The following is a 17,921-nucleotide window of genomic DNA, read 5'->3' on the forward strand; positions in this document are numbered from 1 at the left end:
TTCTTTTTTTTTTTTTTTCCAGATGGAGTTTCGCTCTTGTTACCCAGGCTGGAGTGCAGTGGCGCGATCTCGGCTCACCGCAACCTCTTCCTCCTGGGTTCAAGAAATTCTCCTGCCTCAGCCTCCTGAGTAGCTGGGATTACAGGCACGCACCACCATGCCCAGCTAATTTTTTTGTATTTTTAGTAGAGACGGGGTTTCACCATGTTGACCAGGCTAGTCTCGATCTCTCGACCTCGTGATCCACCCGCCTTGGCCTCCCAAAGTGCTGGGATTACAGGCTTGAGCCACTGCGCCCGGCCTAAACCTGGGGTTCTTAAACGTGTAGACCAAGCATTGTCATAGGGGAGGCCCTTCACCCTGGTGGTAGAAAAAGTATTAGTACTAAGTTAGAGAGGACACACCCTCTCCCAAAGTATATATAGTAACCAAAAAATCAAAACAGGGAAGGGAAGAAACAAAAAAAAACACTGATGAAATAGAAGTTCACATTTTGACCCAGTTGGAAATGTATTAAAGGAATTTGGATAACAAAAAAAAGGGCACTCCTTGGCTTTTGGCCTCTACAATGGAGGTTCTGGATTTTAACATCCTCATCAGTTGATAAACCTTCATGGGATGAATACAAGGCTCATGTTATAGTTACACCTGGGTATCCCACCAAATTTAATGAAGGTATGCTGATAATCATAGAGGAGTTACTGAATATAAAATAAAGAGAGCAGAAATCCCTGTCCCTCTCCTTAGCCATCCAACTATTGTCTTGGCTAAGTCACTCTTGGTTTTATTATAGAACAGATTGTCTTAAAATATCCCATAGGGCTCGGTGAGGTGGCTCATGCTTGTAATCCCAGCATGGGAGGCCAGGGTGAGTGGATTGCTTGAGCCTAGGAGTTGAAGACTAGCTTAGGCAACATGTTGGGACCTGGTATCTACAAAAAATACAAAAATGAGGTAGGCATGGTGGCACGCACCTGTAGTCCTGGTTACTTGGGAGGCCGAGGTGCAAGGGTAGTTTGAGCATGGGGGTTGAGGCTGCAGTGAGCTGTGTCTGTGCCATTGCTCTCCAGCCTGGGTGACAGGGCATTCCTTAAAGAATCCCACAGTGACCAATGTTCTGGGATTACAGGCATGAGCCACTGTACCTGGCCATAAATTTAAATTAGGTCTTTAGCACCTACAAATTGACAAAATGGGATCTCATGGAACTTACTCCCCAATTAAATTAGTTAATATGACTCAACGTAATTGAACTGGGACTTAAAGGATTGACAACCATTTTACAAAATCATTATACAAAATGGTTGTAGTAAAGGGGCAGTTGTCCCCAGTGCTTCTTTTGTTTGTTTCTGTTTGTTTTGGCAACATCTCTGTTGCCCAGTCTGGAATTCAGTGATGCAATCATAACTCACTGCAGCCTCCAACACCTGGACTCAAGAAGTCCTCTTGCATCCGTTTTCTGAGAAGCTGGGACCACAGCTGCACTACCATGCTCAGCTAATTTTTTTTTTTTTTTTAAAGAGATGGTATCTCACTATTTTGCCCAGGCTGGTCTTGAATTCCTGGGCTCAAGCAGTCCTCCTGCCTCAGCCTCCCAAAGTGCTGGGATTACGGACATGAGCCACTCCTGGTCTGTTCTGTTCTGTTTGTTTTTTTTTTTTTTTTTTTTTTTTTGATAGAGCCTTCCTCTGTCACCCAGGCTGGAGTGCAGTGGTGTGGTCTTGGCTCACTGAAACCTCCACCAGCTGGATTTGAGTGCTTTTTCTGCCTTGGCTTTCCAAATAGCTGGGATTACAGACATCCACCACTATGCCCAGCCAATTTTTGGATTTTTAAAAGTAAAGACAGGATTTCACCATGTTGGCCAGGCTGGTCTTGAATTACTGACCTCAGGTGATCTACCCCTCTCAGCCTCCCAAAGTGCTGGGATTACAGGCATGAGCCACTATGCCCAGCCATTCATTCATTTAGATAAAACAGTTTTATGAGATTTTGAGGGCTGCTTTTTAACACAAAACAAAATATTTTTAAAAAAGAAAAAAACTGATTTTTAATTGCCCTTGAAACAACTTTCATCTGTGGGTCGTTCAGAAGTGTGTGGTTTAATCTGCAAGTATTTTGAGTTTTTTCAACTGTTTTTTTGTTACTGATTTTTAGATTAATGTCACTGTAGTCTGAGAGCATATTTTATATAATTTTTCATTCAAGTTTGTTGAGGTGTTTTTTTTTTTTGTTTTTTTTTTGTTTTTTTTTGGTTTTTTTGAGACGGAGTTTCACTCTTGTTACCCAGGCTGGAGTGCAATGGCGTGATCTCGGCTCACCACAACCTCTGCCTCCTGGGTTCAGGCAATTCTTCTGCCTCAGCCTCCTGAGTAGCTGGGATTACAGGCACGCGCCACCATGCCCAGCTAATTTTTTTGTATTTTTAGTAGAGACAGGGTTTCACCATGTTGACCAGGATGGTCTCGATCTCTTGACCTCGTGATCCACCCACCTCGGCCTCCCAAAGTGCTGGGATTACAGGCTTGAGCCACCGCGCCCGGCTGAGGTGTTTTTTTTTTTAATCTGCTGTGACCTAGATAAGATGTGTTTTATGTTCCACAATGTAGTCTGTCTTATCTTGGTGGCTGTTCTTTGTGAACTTGAGAATTATGTGTATACTACTGTAGTTGGATGAAGTATTCCATGGATTTCAGTGAAATCTATTATTTGGTGCTACTCAATTCACATGTCCTTACTGTTTTTTCTTTTTCTTTTCTTTTTTTTTTTTTTTTTTTTTTTTTGAGACAGAGTCTCACTGTGTCACCCAGGATGGAGTGCAGTGCTGCCATCTGGGCTCACTGCAACCTCTGCCTCCTGGGTTCAAACAATTCTGCATCAGCTTCCCGAGTAGCTGGGATTACAGGCATGTGACACTACACCTGGCTAAATTTTGTAATTTAAATAGAGACAGGGTTTCACCATGTTGGCCATGGTAGTCTCAAACTCCTGGCTTCAAGTGATTCCCTTACCTCGGCCTCCCAGAGTTCTGGGATTACAGGAGTGAGCCACTGCTCTCGGCTTGTCCTTCCTGTTCTTTCTGCCTACTCGATCTCTTAATTACTGATAGAAGGGTATTGGAATCTCAGCCATAGTCATGGATTCATGTATTTCTCCTTGTAGTCCGATCAGATTTTGCCTTGTGTATTTTGCAGTTGTTTTGTTATACACATATACGCTAAATTAGATCTAAAATTTAAACATAGATTCTCTATGTCCTCTTAGAGAATCAACCCCTTGGCCAGGTTGGCTCATGCCTGTAATTTCAGCACGGGAGGCTGAGGCGGGTGGATCACCTGAGGTTAGGTGTTCCGGACCAGCCTGGCCAACATGATGAAACCTTGTCTCTACTAAAAATACAAATTGGCCAGGTATGGTGGCACATGCCTGTAATCCCAGCTACTCAGGAGGCTGAGGCAGGAGAATTGCTTGAACCTGGGAGGCAGAGGTTGCAGTGAGCCAAGACTGTACCACTTTATTCCATCCTGGGCAACAGAGCAAGACTCCATCCCCCCAAAAAAAGAGAGAGGGAATTAAACCCTTTATCATTGTGGAATACCCTATGTTATGTTTATAAGTGTTCCTTGCTCAGAAGTCCACTTTGTTTGAAATTAATAAAGTATTGCTAGGTTTTATTTGATTAGTGTTAGCATGGTATGCCATTTTCTATTACTTTACTTTTAATCATCTGTGTCTTTATATTTAAAATGTGTTTCTTATGCTGGGCGCGGTGGCTCACGCCTGTAATCCCAGCACTTTGGGAGGCCAAGGTGGGTGGATCACGAGGTCAACAGATCGAGACCATCCTGGTCAACATAGTGAAACCCTGTATCTACTAAAAATACAAAAAATCAGCTGGGCATGGTGGTGCGTGCCTGTAATCCCAGCTACTCAGGAGGCTGAGGCAGGAGAATTGCCTGAACCCAGGAGGCGGAGGTTGCGGTGAGCCGAGATCATGCCATTGCACTCCAGCTTGGGTAACAAGAGAGAAACTCCGTCTCAAAAAAAAAAAAAAAAAAAAAAATGTGTTTCTTGGCCAGGCATAGTGGCTCTTGCCTGTTAATCCCAGCACTTTCGGAGCCCAAGGTGAGCAAATCACCTGTGGTCAGAAGTTTGAGACCAGCTGGCCAGCATATAGTAAAACCTCATCTCTACTAAAAAATACAAAAGTTAGTTGGGTGTGGTGGCACACACCCATAGTCCCAGCTACTTGAGAGGCAGGAGAATCACGTAAACCTGAGATGAGGAGGTTGCAGTGAGCCGAGATCATGCCAGTGTACTCCAGCCTGGGAGACAGACAGAGTGAGACTCCATCTCTTTTTTTTTTTTGGAGACGGAGTTTCGCTCTTGTTACCCAGGCTGGAGTGCAGTGGCCCGATGAGACTCCATCTCTTAAAAAACAAAACCAAAGAAACAGTTTCTTATAGACAACATATAACTAGGTGGTTTTCTTGTAGATAACATAATTTAAAATTTTCTTTGTGACTTCTGTCTTTTGACTGTTAACCTGATTTCATTGTTTTCCCCTTAACATAACAATTATACTTTTTAAAAATTATTTTAATGATTGCCCTTGAGTTTGCAGTATACAATTATCTCAAGCCCTCTTGCTAGCAATCTTAGACCACTTCACTGGTTGCCCAAGTAACTCATAATACAATATTCCCAATTCCTCCCTCATAACAATGCTGTTAATCATTTCACTAATCCATAAGCTGTACTTACTGAATGTGCTGTAGCTATTATTACTGTGAACAGCCTGTTACCTGTCACATTAATCGAGAATGAGAAAATGATTATATTTTACTTCCACTTATGCCTTCTCTATGGCAGAACTTTGTCATTTAACTTCTTTCTGGTGAATTTAGCATTTCTTGCAAAGTGGGTGTACTAGTGACTGAGTGAGTCCCTCAGTTTTTGTCTCAAAGTATTACACATTCATTTGAAGGATAATTTTGCTTGATACAGATTTTCTTCTTTCAGAACTTTCACTCTACTTTCTCCTTGCTTGTATGGTTTCTAAAAAGAAGTTCAATTTAAATCATCCTTTTTTGTCTAGAGTGGCTGGGGAATTACTTCCTTCTTAAATTGGAGAAAGGGCATTTTATATTCTTTTGGAGGAAACCTCTGCTGAGAGTCTTTTATACATTTTATAATCATAGGTAAATTCATATCATTGTGGACTGTAATACACTTTCTTGTAAATTGCAAATCCTAACCTGTTCATCAAGGTCAGCAAAGCCCAAGGTTAACTGTAATGGTTCTGCTGGAAAGAGCTCATTTGGCTTTTTGCCATCTCAGGATGTGTGCATGTATTTGCGAAAAATTGGTGGGAAGTACCCCTGAATATTGTTACAAGTTTGGTTTCCATATGCCTCTTATTCTCATGTTTCGTGATGGGAATAGTAGAAGCAGCTTCTGGTTCTCCGGTGTACTTGTATTCATTCACATATTACCCAGATTTGACCCTTTGTCTCATGGAATGTTGAGTGATGTGATGTATAAGAAGAAAGGTGAATTTTTCTCATAAAAAATGGATGGTTTTAAAATGGAATTTTTTTTTACAGCCCTTCTCTTTTCCAGCTTGCTCTGGATCCTCCCAATGGAAAGCAATATGATTGAGGTGATCACTCAGTGATCTTTCTACAGTGAAAGTGTAGAAATAATTTCATGGGTTCATAATGCTGATAAATTTCTGAGAGTGTGGCCAAAGACAGTTCCGACAACAAATGCATAGAATAAATCTCTGGAGATCACAGAATTAGGTGAACATCTTATGACTAGAGTATAGATGCCCAGTGCTGTCAGTCTCACCCATTCTCCTTTACACATATGTGGGATGTTTTAGGACTCAGTGACCTTTGAGGATGTGGCTGTCAACTTCACCCAGGAGGAGTGGGCTTTGCTGGATCCTTCACAGAAAAAACTCTACAGAGATGTGATGTGGGAAACCTTCAGGAACCTGGCCTCTATAGGTAAAAATGAAATAATTCCATCATGTTCTTGAATGAATTAGAGAGTCCCTTTTTCTTAGATATCAGTGCTTTTCCAAGATGTGGAATGTGAAAAGGCAGTACTTTTGTAAATAAATGAGACACGGTCACACATAGACCTAGAATCTAATAATTTTTCTGTAATTTCTAATAATTTATGATAATTTTTCTGGTTCTGCATTTCAGGAAAACAAGAATGGAACATTGAAGAGGAATACAAAAACCAGGGGAGAAATCTCAGGTGAGCCACACTCACAAAAGGAAGCAGTATTCTAGGTGAAAATCTTAGTATGCTATTAAATTTGATAAATAAGGAAACAAAACGAATAAGCCGAGCCTAAAATGTTCTTAGAAAATATTAACCCAGCCGGGTGCAGTGGCTCACGCTTATAATCTCAGCACATTGGGAGGCTGAGGCAGGTGGATCACCTGAGGTCAGGAGTTCGAGACCAGCGTGACCAACATGGAGAAACCCCGTCTCTACTAAAAATACAAAATTAGCTGGGCGAGGTGGTGCATGCCTGTTATCCCAACTACTCAGGAGGGTGAGGCAGGAGGATTGCTTGAACCTGGGAGGTGGAGGTTTTGGTGAGCCAGATCATGCCATTGCACTCCTGCTGGGCAACAAGAGCGAAGCTCCATTTCAGAACACACACACACCCACACCCAAAGTGCTTTCTAAAATAGATGTTCAGTGTTTGAAAAATAGTTCAATTGGAAACAGTATTAAGACACCCATATGTGAATATCAGTGTTTTCATAACAGCTATGTTTGAGCCCTCTTGCAGAGCCACAGCATTCAATACATTCACTTCTCAAGCAGTTTAGACAGGACAAAAATTCTATACTTCCCCTGAAAGTGGAAAAAAAGTTAATCTAGTATCAATTAATAGAAAATATTTAATAAATAACTATTAATGTGCTGCTCATTTTTTACAGAAGTCATATGGTAGAGAGACTCTTTGAAAGTAAAGAAGGTAGTCATGGTGGAGAAAGTTTCAGCCAGATTCCAAATCTCAGTCTGAACAAGAGAACATTTTCTGGAGGAAAGCTATGGGAAAGCAGTGTATGTGGAAAAGTCTTGAGCCATCATTCATCCCTTAACAGGCACATTATATCTTACATAAGACACAAACTGTCTAAGTGTCAGGAATATGGAGAGAAGCCCTATAAATGTAAGGAATGTGGGAAACCCTTCAGTTATCTGCAATCTTTTAAAAAACATAAAAGAACACACAGTGCAGGGATATGCTACAAATGTGAGGCCTGTGGGAAAGCCTTCAGTTGTCAACGTTCTTTCCAAATACATGGAAGGACTCACACTGGAGATAAACCCTATAAATGTAAAGAATGTGGAAAGGCATTCAGATATTACCAGTCTGCTCAAAGACATGAAAAGGCTCATACTGGAGAGAAACCCTACAAATGTAAGGAATGTGGGAAACCCTTCATTTACCGCCATTCTGCTCGAGCACATGAAAGGAATCACATTGTACAGAAACGCTATGAATGTAAACAATGTGGAAAAACCTACATATCTTCCGTAGGTTTTCAAGCACATGAAAGAACTCACACTGGAGAAAAACCCTATGAATGTCAAAAATGTGGAAAAGTGTTTGTGTATCACAACTCTGCTAAAAGACATGAAAAGACTCATACTAGAGAGAAACCCTACAAATGTAGGGAATGTGGGAAGGCCTTCAGTTATCACTATACTGCTCAAAAACATGAAAAGAATCACACTGCACAGAAACACTATGAATGTAAACTGTGTGGGAAAACTTATATGTCTCGTTTAGGTTTTAAAGCACATGAAAGTATTCACACTGGAGATAAACCCTTTGAATGTCAAAAATGTGGAAAAGCATTCAGATATTACTACTCAGCTCAAAGACATGAAAGGATTCATACTGGAGAGAAACCCTACAAATGTAGGGAATGTGGGAAAGCCTTTTATTGTTGCAGTTCTGCCAAAAGACATGAAGGGATACACACGGCAACGAAACAGTATGAATGTAAAGAATGTGGGAAAATGTACGTTTCTCTTCTAGGTTTGCGAACACATGAAAGAACCCACACTGGAGAGAAACCTTATGAATGTAAACAGTGTGGTAAAGCCTTCAGTAATTCCAGTTATATTCACATACATCAAAGAATTCATACTGGAGAGAAACCCTATGAATGTAAAGAATGTGGAAAATTATTCAGTTTTCGTACAGGCTTTCGAGTACATATCAGAATGCACACTGGAGAGAAACCTTATAAATGTGAGGATTGTGGCAATGCCTTCATTTGGCGCACATCCTTACAATACCACATGAGGAAAGTGCACACTGACTAGAAACTCTATAAATGTAAAATATCAAAAGGTTTTCAATTTTAGTGCTTTTCAAAGTCATACGAAAGTTTATACTGGAGAGTAGTTGCATGAATGTAAGTAATACAGGAAAGCCTGATACAAATTAATGCAGGTATAATGCTCTAGAAGATTCATGCCATGAAAAAAATATTACAAATGTGCTATCTTTATCTGTGCCACATCCTTTTTTCTTCCTAGTTTTTAATATATTTGTATTTTAATAATTATTTTTATGTGTGTGTGTGTATGTATGTATATGTTTGTAGAGACAGGCAGCATTGTGTTGCCCAGGCTGACGGCCAACTCCCCTGACCTCAAGTAATCCTCCCACCTCAGCCCCACAAAGTGCTGAGATTATAGGCATGAGCCTCCACACTGGGCCAGGTTGGGTGTTTTGTTTTGTTTTGTTTTTGAGATGATGGGTCTTGCCATGTTGCCCAGGCTGGCCTTGAACTTGCAGGCTCATGAGATCCTCCCACCTCAGCCTCCTGAGTAGCTGGGGCTACAGGTGTGTGCTGCCATGCCTGGCTTAGTGCCACATTTTTTTTTTTTTTTTTGGAGGGGCGGAGTTTCGCTCTTGTTACCCAGGCTAGAGTGCAATGGCGCAGTCTCGGCTCACTGCAACCTCCGCCTCCTGGGTTCTGGCAATTCTGCCTCAGCCTCCTGAGTAGCTGGGATTATAGGCACGCGCCACCATGGCCAGCTAATTTTTTGTATTTTTAGGAGACACGGGGTTTCACCATGTTGACCAGGATGGTCTTGATCTCTTGACCTCGTGATCCACCCGCCTCGGCCTCCCAAAGTGTTGGGATTACAGGCGTGAGCCACCGTGCCCGGCCAGTGCCACATTCTTAAAAGTGGATCTCTGAACTGTGGGTTCCTACTTATTTTCATAAATGAACACTGATGTGGGATTGTTCTGCAAATACTGCTTAAGAAATAGCATAGAACTGTAATTGGTAGTTTTTTTTCTTAAGTCACTTAATAAAATGTTTCCTCTTAATAATTTTTTTTTTTTTGAGATGGAGTTTTGCTGGTTGCCCAGGCTGGAGTGCAGTGGCGCAATCTCAGCTCACTGCAATCTCTGCCTCCCAGGTTCAAGCAATTCTCCTGCCTCAGCCTCCCAAGTAGCTGAGATTACAAGAGCGTGCCACCAGGCCCAGCTAATTTTTAGTAGAGACGTGGTTTCTTCTTGTCGGTCAGGCTGGTCTCAAACTCCTGACCTCGGGTGATCTGCCCACCTTAGCCTCCTAAAGGGCTGGGATTACAGGAATGAGACACTGTGCCTGGCCTTCTCTTAATAATAGTTTAACTAAGGAAGGGGCCATTGAACAATGATGATTTGGTATTGGGAGTTTTCTACTGGCATTGTATGGCAGGTATTGATGTTCCCTTATCCTTTATATATATATTATACATTAGGAGAAAACCTTTGTTCTTTCTGATTAGAAGAACTTTATTTTACTTCTCTTGCTACTGAATAGTGGGCCACGGTTATCATATAATATAGTCTTATATAAATTATTTCCATAGTTTGTTCTTTTTCTGGCTAAGATATGGATGAGATATTGAATTAAGAAGTGAAATCTGGCCGGGCGTGGTGGCTCACGCCTGTAATCCCAGCACTTTCGGAGGCTGAGGTGGGCGGGTCATAAGGTCAAGAGATCGAGACTATCCTGGCCAACATGGTGAAACCCTATCTCTACTAAAAATAGAAAAATTAGCTGGGTGTGGTGGCATGCACCTGTGGTCCCAGCTACTCGGGAGGCTGAGGCAGAAGAATCGCTTGAACCCAGGAAGTTGCAGTGAGCTGAGATTGCGCCACTGCACTCCAGCACTCCAGCCTGGTGACAGAGCAAGACTGTGTTTCTTTAAAAAAAAAAAAAAAAAAAAAAAAAATCTGTGATAGGACAATAAAATCTAGGTTGGAGATGTTCCTCTTGATTGTTATGTCATTATGGGTAACGTGAACTAAATTTTCTAGAATCTCTTCCCTTTTGGATTCCATGTTGGAATTCAGCAGTAGCCTAGCCGACATGAAAGTTGGAAGGCAGAACTGAAGAAGGCACTAGTCAGGTTTTGGACCCATCTACATGAAGAAAGACAGATGCATAGGGACAAATCAGGGCTTGCAGGAAAATCCAAACTGCAAATGGATCTTTGATGTGAAGAATATGGAGACATCTGTGGAACCCTACCCCTCTGAGAAAATAGATGTCATGTAGACAGTGGTATTTTAAAGAAACTCTTGATTGTCAGGGCAAAGTATCAGGAAAACAGGCAGGAAGCCAGTGTCCATGCAGTCCCCTTGCAGCCTTAAGTTCTGCCTTCCAACTTTCATGTCATTAGGCTATTGGTGAATCCTAACATGGAAACAAAAAGAGAATAGATTCTAGAAAATTTAGTTAGCAGCATTACCCATATCAGCATAACACAACCCACCAGGCAACTAATTAAAACTGTCATCGTTGAGGGTATTTTCTCTTGTTCTGACTCCCCTCATCTCTAGATTATATTCAAATAAGATCTAATATACATTGTAAACACTTAGTTCTGTTAATATTGGTAATAACTGTGTTCCTGATTTCTCTGTGACAGCTACAATAACACAGTCACATAGAACCACATGGGGACTTGTTCCTCTGTTACATTGTGCAGTAACTGCTCTGACACAGTCTATTTGAGAACAAGTGACTTATGTCAGACAGAATGTGAGAATTTCCAGTTACAGTTGAATATGATCGTGTACACATTCTCATTTATGTGTGTACGTGATTTTAAAAAATGAATTTTTATCAAACAAAGGCTTCTGCAGCCCGGCGTGGTGGCTCAAGCCTGTAATCCCAGCACTTTGGGAGGCTGAGACGGGTGGATCACGAGCTCAAGAGATCGAGACCATCCTGGTCAACATGGTGAAACCCTGTCTCTACTAAAAAAAAAAAAAAAAAAAAAAAAAAAAAAAAAAAAAAAACCCGGGCGCGGTGGCTCAAGCCTGTAATCCCAGCACTTTGGGAGGCCGAGGCGGGTGGATCACGAAGTCGAGAGATCGAGACCATCCTGGTCAACACGGTGAAACCCCGTCTCTACTAAAAATACAAAAAATTAGCTGGGCGTGGTGGCACGTGCCTGTAATCCCAGCTACTCAGGAGGCTGAGGCAGGAGAATTGCCTGAACCCAGGAGGCGGAGGTTGCGGTGAGCTGAGATCGCGCCATTGCACTCCAGCCTGGGTAACAAGAGCGAAACTCTGTCTCAAAAAAAAAAAAAAAAAATTAGCTGGACGTGGTGGCGCGTGCCTGTAGTTCCAGCTACTCAGAAGACTGAGGCAGGAGAATTGCCTGAAGAGGTTGCAGTGAGCCGAGATCACGCCATTGCACTCCAACCTGGGTAACGAGCGAAACTCCGTCTCAAAAAAAAAAAAAAAAAACTTCTGCAGGTGTTTCTTTGAAATATTTTATTTATTCTTTTAAAACTTGTATAATAAATATTAATATTTTCCATTACCTGAGAATATATATTAAAATATTCCACAGTATGCATTTACAAGTCAACTTTGTAGTTTTGTCAGGCTATTATACATCCTAAATAATGAGTCAATATTACCATTTGCATTTAAGCTTTTTTTGGTTGTTTTTTTGAGACAAAGTTTTGCTCTTGTTGCCCATCTGCAGTGCAATGGCACAATCTTGGCTCACTGCAACCTTCACTTCCTGGGTTCAAGCAATTCTCCTGCCTCAGTTTCCCAAGTAGCCGAGATTACAGGCATGCGCCACCATGCCTGGCTAATTTTTTATGTTTTTAGTAAAGGTGGTGTTTTTCCATGTTGGTCAGGCTGGTCTCGAACTCCTGACCTCAGGTGATCTGCCTGCCTTGGCCTCCCAAAGTGCTGGGATTACAGGCATGAGGCACCATGCCCTGGCAAGTACTTTTTTTCTTTAAAAAAGTGTTAAAGAAAATTTAAATTTAAAGGAAAATTTTCTTTAATTTTTACATGGGCATAATTTTTCTAATGAAACTAATTTCGCATTTATAATAGCACAAAAACAAAGCGTGTTTTGTGCCATCTTGCCAAAGACCACTAGAATCACACTTAGTCAGAGAATGGCATGTAAAGAGTTACTTTAATAAGGATGAACACAAAGCATAAATGACAGGGTTATCAATAAGAGGGTGCTCAAGAGGACTTCTTACAGGATTTCTGTTTTAGGTGACTTAACTGCTGTTCAACAAAGTGAGGTGTTTGTATTGGATGCTGTGAGGTGAACTCAGTTCCATCCTTGGAAATTCTAATAGTTCTTATCTAGGAGGCAGAATAGAGTGGTGCTAACCCTAATTCATAAGAAGCATAAGTCATATTAGAAGAGATTTCTAGTCATTTTTAGGGTTTGGAGTCTGTTTTCTTTTGGGTTATCTGTTTCTTTTAGGTTACAGAATTTCTTTTTTTTGAGATGGAGTTTCGCTCTTGTTACCCAGGCTGGAGTGCAATGGCGCGATCTCGGCTCACCGCAACCTCCGCCTCCTGGGTTCAGGCAATTCTCCTGCCTCAGCCTCCTGAGTAGCTGGGATTACAGGCACGCACCACCATGCCCAGCTAATTTTTTGTATTTTTAGTAGAGACGGGGTTTCACCATGTTGACCAGGATGGTCTCGATCTCTTGACCTCGTGATCCACCCGCCTCGGCCTCCCAAAGTGCTGGGATTACAGGCTTGAGCCACCGTGCCCGGCCAGAATTTCATTTTGATCCATATGGTCGCCTGGTAGCTTTGTGTGATAGCAGTGTGTTAACAGTTTTCCACAGGGTAGGACTTGGCCTTGAGGTGAGTTGGGGAGCAGCTGTCACTGGAACAGCTTCTGCTTTCCTCATTATGTAAACACGGAAGTATTTCCTACGGTATAATGGAAACTGTTATCTATAAAGTACCTTCGTTAAATTGTTGACCAAAATTAAGTCTGTTGAGTCAGAAATAATTTGATAAAGGTTTATTCATAGCCAAATATGAGGATTGGCCTGGGAAGATACCAGCAAAGTTGGGTATGTTCTAAAGTCTGTTTTTTACAAGTTGGAATGCTCTTATAAGAAAGTTAGGAGGCCAGGTGCTGTGGCTCATGCCTGTAATTCCAGGTACTTGGGAAGATTGCTGGAGGCCAGGAATTTGAGGATGAACCTGGGCAACATAGGGAGACTTCATGTCTAAGTAAATAAAAAAATAAATTATAAGCTGGGCATAGTGTTGCACAACTGTAGTCCCAGTACTCAGAAGTGTGTCAGGAAGATGGTTTGAATCCAGGAGTTCAACAGCAACCTGGGCAACATAATGAGAACCCCCATATCAAAAAAACTAAACAATTAAGAAAAAGACTGATTTCTGTAAGGGGTAAAAATAAGAAAAAATAAATTTTAAAGACCCTGAATGGTCATTTTTTTCAAAGACATACAGATAGCCTAAAGGCATATGAAAAGAGACTTAGTATCACTAATCATTAGAGAAATTCAAATCAAAACCACAATTACATGTTACCTCATACATGGAAGGATGGGTACTATCAAGAGATTAGTGTTGGTGAGAGTATGGAGTAAAAGGAAGCTTTGTACACCGCTGACAGAAATGGACATTGGTACCTCTTTGTGAAAAACAATATAGAGGTTCCTCAAAAAAAAATTAAAAAGAACTAACATATGATCCAACAGTATCACTCCTGGGTATATGCATATATGCCCAAAGGCAGTAATCAGTATTTCAAAGAGATACCTGCCACCCGAGTGTTCATTACAGCATTATTTACAATAGTCAACATACGGAAACAAGCTTAGCATCCATCAGTGGATGAATAAAGAAAATGCGATGTATATTTAAACAACGGAATATTAGCCATAGAAAAGAAGGGAATCCTGACATGTCACAACATGAATAAACCTGGTGGACACTATAAGATAAGGCAGACCTAGGCAAATACTGCCTGGTTGCACTTAATTGTGGAATCTTAAAATCTCAAACTCAGAGGCAAAGGGAGGAACGGTGGTTACTAGAGGCCAGAGGGCAGGGAAAATGGAGAAATGTTGGTCAAAGGTTAAAAACCAAGTTGTAAGGCGAACAAGTTCTGGAGATTTAATGTACAGCATGGGTGGTCATCAGTGTTTATAATTCATTTGACTGTGATAACCATTACAGAATGTATATGTACATCAGACATTGTGCGTCATGAATATGTACAATCTTTGTCAAGTATTTTAAAATAAAAAAAAGAATGTTTACTGAATCTACACCTGTGGATGTTGGAATTACTGAAAAGTGTTAAAAGTCCAGTTAATTGTGAATTTGTCTGTCTCACCTTGCAGTTCTGTGTGTCCTTGCTTGGTATATTTTGACAGTTTGTTAGGTGCATGTATTTAAAATTACGTCATTTCTATTGCTAGGTCTTAAATTTCACTCATCTTTTCTTCCTGAAATATCTGGTTATTCAGTCCAGTGGTTATTTTATACCAGCATTGTCGTTTTCCTCTCGAGTAGCTCAAATTGTGTCTTCATTTTTAATTTTCTTTCTTTCAGACAGAATCTGTCCTTGTCACCCAGGCTGGAATTCACTGGTGGTATTGGCTCACTAAAACTGCCACCACCCAAGCAAATGATCCTCCTGAATAGCTGGGACTTCATAGTGTGTACTACCATGCCCAGCTAATTTTTTTTTTTTTTTTTTTTTTTTTTGTAGAGACAAGGTCTCACTATTATTGCCCAGGCTGGTTCCTTGGGCTCAAGGGATATTCCTGCCTTGGCCTCTCAAAGTGCTGGGATTACAGGCATGAGCCTGGCCAGTTTTTAATTTTTTTAAGGTTCAATAGAGTAATATAACATTTACCGTTTTAAGTATGCCATATGCCATTCAGTAGCATTAAATACATTATTTTTTTTTTTTTTTGAGATGGAGTTTCACTTTGTTGCCAGGCTGGAGTGCAGTGGCATGATCTCGGTTCACTGCAGCCTCTGCCTCCTGGGTTCAAGTGATTCTCCTGCATCAGCCTCCCTAGTAGCTGGGACTGTAGGCGTATACCACCATGCCCAGCTAACTTTTGTATTTTTAGTAGAGACAGTTTCATCATGTTGGCCAGGATGGTCTTGATCTCTTGACCTTGTGATCTGCCCATCTCAGCCTCCCAAAGTGCTGGGATTACAGCTGTGAGCCACCAGGCCCAGCCACATTAACAAAACCATCATAGCAAGCTAGCTCGAGAATTTTTTCATTCTTCCAAAGAAAATTGTGCCCATTAAACAACCATTCCCCACATTCCCCCATCCCTTGGTAATATTTATTTTCCTTTCTTGCTCTGTGAATTTGCCGATTCTAAGTGCCTCATGTAAGTGGAAGCATACAGTGTTGTGTCTGACTTATTTCACTTTAAGCATAATGTTTTCAAGGTTCATCCCTATGTTAGCATTTACCAGTAATTCATTGTTTTTGTGCCCGAATTGACACTCCAAAGTGTGGAATATGGATACCTCACACTGTTTATCCATCCGTATGCTGAGCACTTGGGTTGTTTCCATAAAACTCTGACTGCTGTGAATAATGCTGCCCTAAAATTGGTGTATTTGTCTGAGTCCCTGCTTTCTATTGATTGATTGATTGAGATGGAGTCTTGCTGTGTTACCCAGGCTGGAGTACAGTGGTGCGATCTCGGCTCACTGCAGCCTCCACCTCCTGGGTTCAAGCGAGTCTCCTGTCTCAGCCTCCAGAGTGGCTGGCATTACAAGTGCCTGCCACCATGCCCAGCTAATTTTTGTATTTTTGGTAGAGATGGGTTTTCATCATATTGGCCAGGCTTGTCTTGAACTCCTGACCTCAGGTGATCTACGTGCCTTGGCCTCCACACACCACTGCACTGCAGCCTGGGTAATGGAGTCAGACTCCTAAAAAAAAGTCTGTGAAGGTCAGGTTTACAGAAAGACTTGTTTGGGTTGTCTTCTGGAAAAAGGGTTTATGATTTTGACAGTTTATTTAGACTTAGAACCTTAAGCTGATTCCAGGTGAGAGTTTCCTGCTGATGAAAATTAAGTTCCTGAAGGAGGGAGCATTTCCACACTGTGAGGAGGGGACAGGAACTCACGGATTGATCCCCTTTGGGGCTGCATTACTGCAGTCAGAACCTGGCTGTTAGGGTTGGGAATATGATTCATTTTCCGAATGCAGCTTTTCCTTATGAAGGAGGCTGCTTACCTGAGCTACTTCAAGTGTTTGCTGTTGTCTCCTTTTTCTTTCTTTCTTTTTTTTTTTTTTAGACAAAGTCTCACTTTGCTGCCCAGTCTGGAGTGCAGTGGCTCGATCTCAGCTCATTGCAACCTCTGCCTCCTGAGTTCAAGTGATTCTCCTGCCTCCACCTCCTGAGTAGCTGGGATTACAGGCAGGTGCCGCCATACCCAGCTAGTTTTTGTATTTTTTTTTTTTTGAAATGGAGTTTCACTCTTGTTACCCAGGCGGGAGTGCAATGGCGCGATCTCGGCTCACCGCAGCCTCTGCCTCCTGAGTTCAGGCAGTTCTCCTGCCTCAGCCTCCTGAGTAGCTCGGATTACAGGCATGTGCCACCATGCCCAGCTACTTTTTTGTATTTTTAGTAGAGAGGAGGTTTCACCATATTGACCAGGATGGTCTCGATCTCTTGACCTCGTGATCCACCCGCCTCGGCCTCCCAAAGTGCTGGGATTACAGGCTTGAGCCACCGCGCCCGGCTAGTTTTTGTATTTTTAGTAGAGATAAGGTTTCACCATGTTGGCCAGACCAGTCTCAAGCTCCTGACCTCAGGTGATCCGCCTACCTTGACCTCCCAAAGTATTGAGATTACAGGCGTTAGCCATCGCACCCAGCCTCTTGATTTCTTTACAGAATATTACTGTAATATAAATCTTTTTTCCATGCACTTAATTTTTGTTCCCTTCTTGGCATGTTTTTATTTTCTTCCCTGAAAATGGGTAGACTGAGATAAGGTGTGAGGAGGCCTTGGCCATGCCACCAGCAGCCTATCCCAAATTCCTGATCCTTGGAAGACATCCGGGCCCTTCCTCCTGTTCCAGCCAGAAGCTTCCAGGAAGGGTATTGCTTCTTTGGACACGGAGTGTGGAATTGCCTGCTCACACTTGTGAACCCCTGTCCAGGAGGAAGAAACAGGGCCCAGTGAGTACAGGAAGATGCCAGTGCCCATTGTGAAAAGCCCGGAGCCAAGTTTTGCTTAAATGCAAATGTCCCCAGTGTAGGGTCCCGTCCATGCTCCAGGAGGAAGCCTGGCCTGGGATGTTGGGAGGGCTGTTGCTAGAACCTGCCAATTTAGCTCCACGCTTGTTTTCTGTGACTTCTGACATCCGGGGACTAGGGGGTGGGGCCTGATCTCTATCCTAGGGGTACTGAGCGGGGCCATGTAAATCATCCAATCAGGTGCTCCGCCAGGAAGGTGAGGCCAAGCTACCCAAGTCAAGGGGGCTGCTGTTCCTCAATCCACTGAAATCAGCGTTCCAGAGGCCGAGGTGGCTCTACCACAGCTTCTGT

General features: G+C 42.1%; 1 protein-coding gene and 1 long non-coding RNA gene across 5 annotated transcripts in view; one reads left to right on the plus strand and one right to left on the minus strand.

Moving 5' to 3' along the window:
• The window catches only part of ZNF44 (zinc finger protein 44), a 90,745-nt gene extending 76,093 nt beyond the window's left edge, over nucleotides 1–14,652 (plus strand). For both annotated transcript variants that reach the window (XM_074384590.1, XM_074384591.1), the window contains 3 exons: nucleotides 5,888–6,014; nucleotides 6,219–6,273; nucleotides 6,972–14,652. In XM_074384590.1, coding sequence (XP_074240691.1) covers nucleotides 5,888–6,014; nucleotides 6,219–6,273; nucleotides 6,972–8,373 — 1,584 coding nt within the window. In that variant the 3' untranslated portion in view covers nucleotides 8,374–14,652. The remainder of the gene's footprint in view (nucleotides 1–5,887; nucleotides 6,015–6,218; nucleotides 6,274–6,971) is intronic.
• Nucleotides 1–17,921, minus strand: part of LOC141581030 (uncharacterized) — a 76,794-nt gene continuing 58,873 nt past the window's right edge. For 2 of the 3 annotated variants that reach the window (XR_012513437.1, XR_012513438.1), the window contains one exon: nucleotides 1–17,921. This exon is cut by the window's right edge. This is a non-coding gene — a long non-coding RNA (uncharacterized LOC141581030). The other variant, XR_012513439.1, reaches the window with a different exon arrangement.

Source organism: Saimiri boliviensis, chromosome 14 (assembly GCF_048565385.1).
Source record: "Saimiri boliviensis isolate mSaiBol1 chromosome 14, mSaiBol1.pri, whole genome shotgun sequence".
NCBI lineage: Eukaryota > Metazoa > Chordata > Mammalia > Primates > Cebidae > Saimiri > Saimiri boliviensis.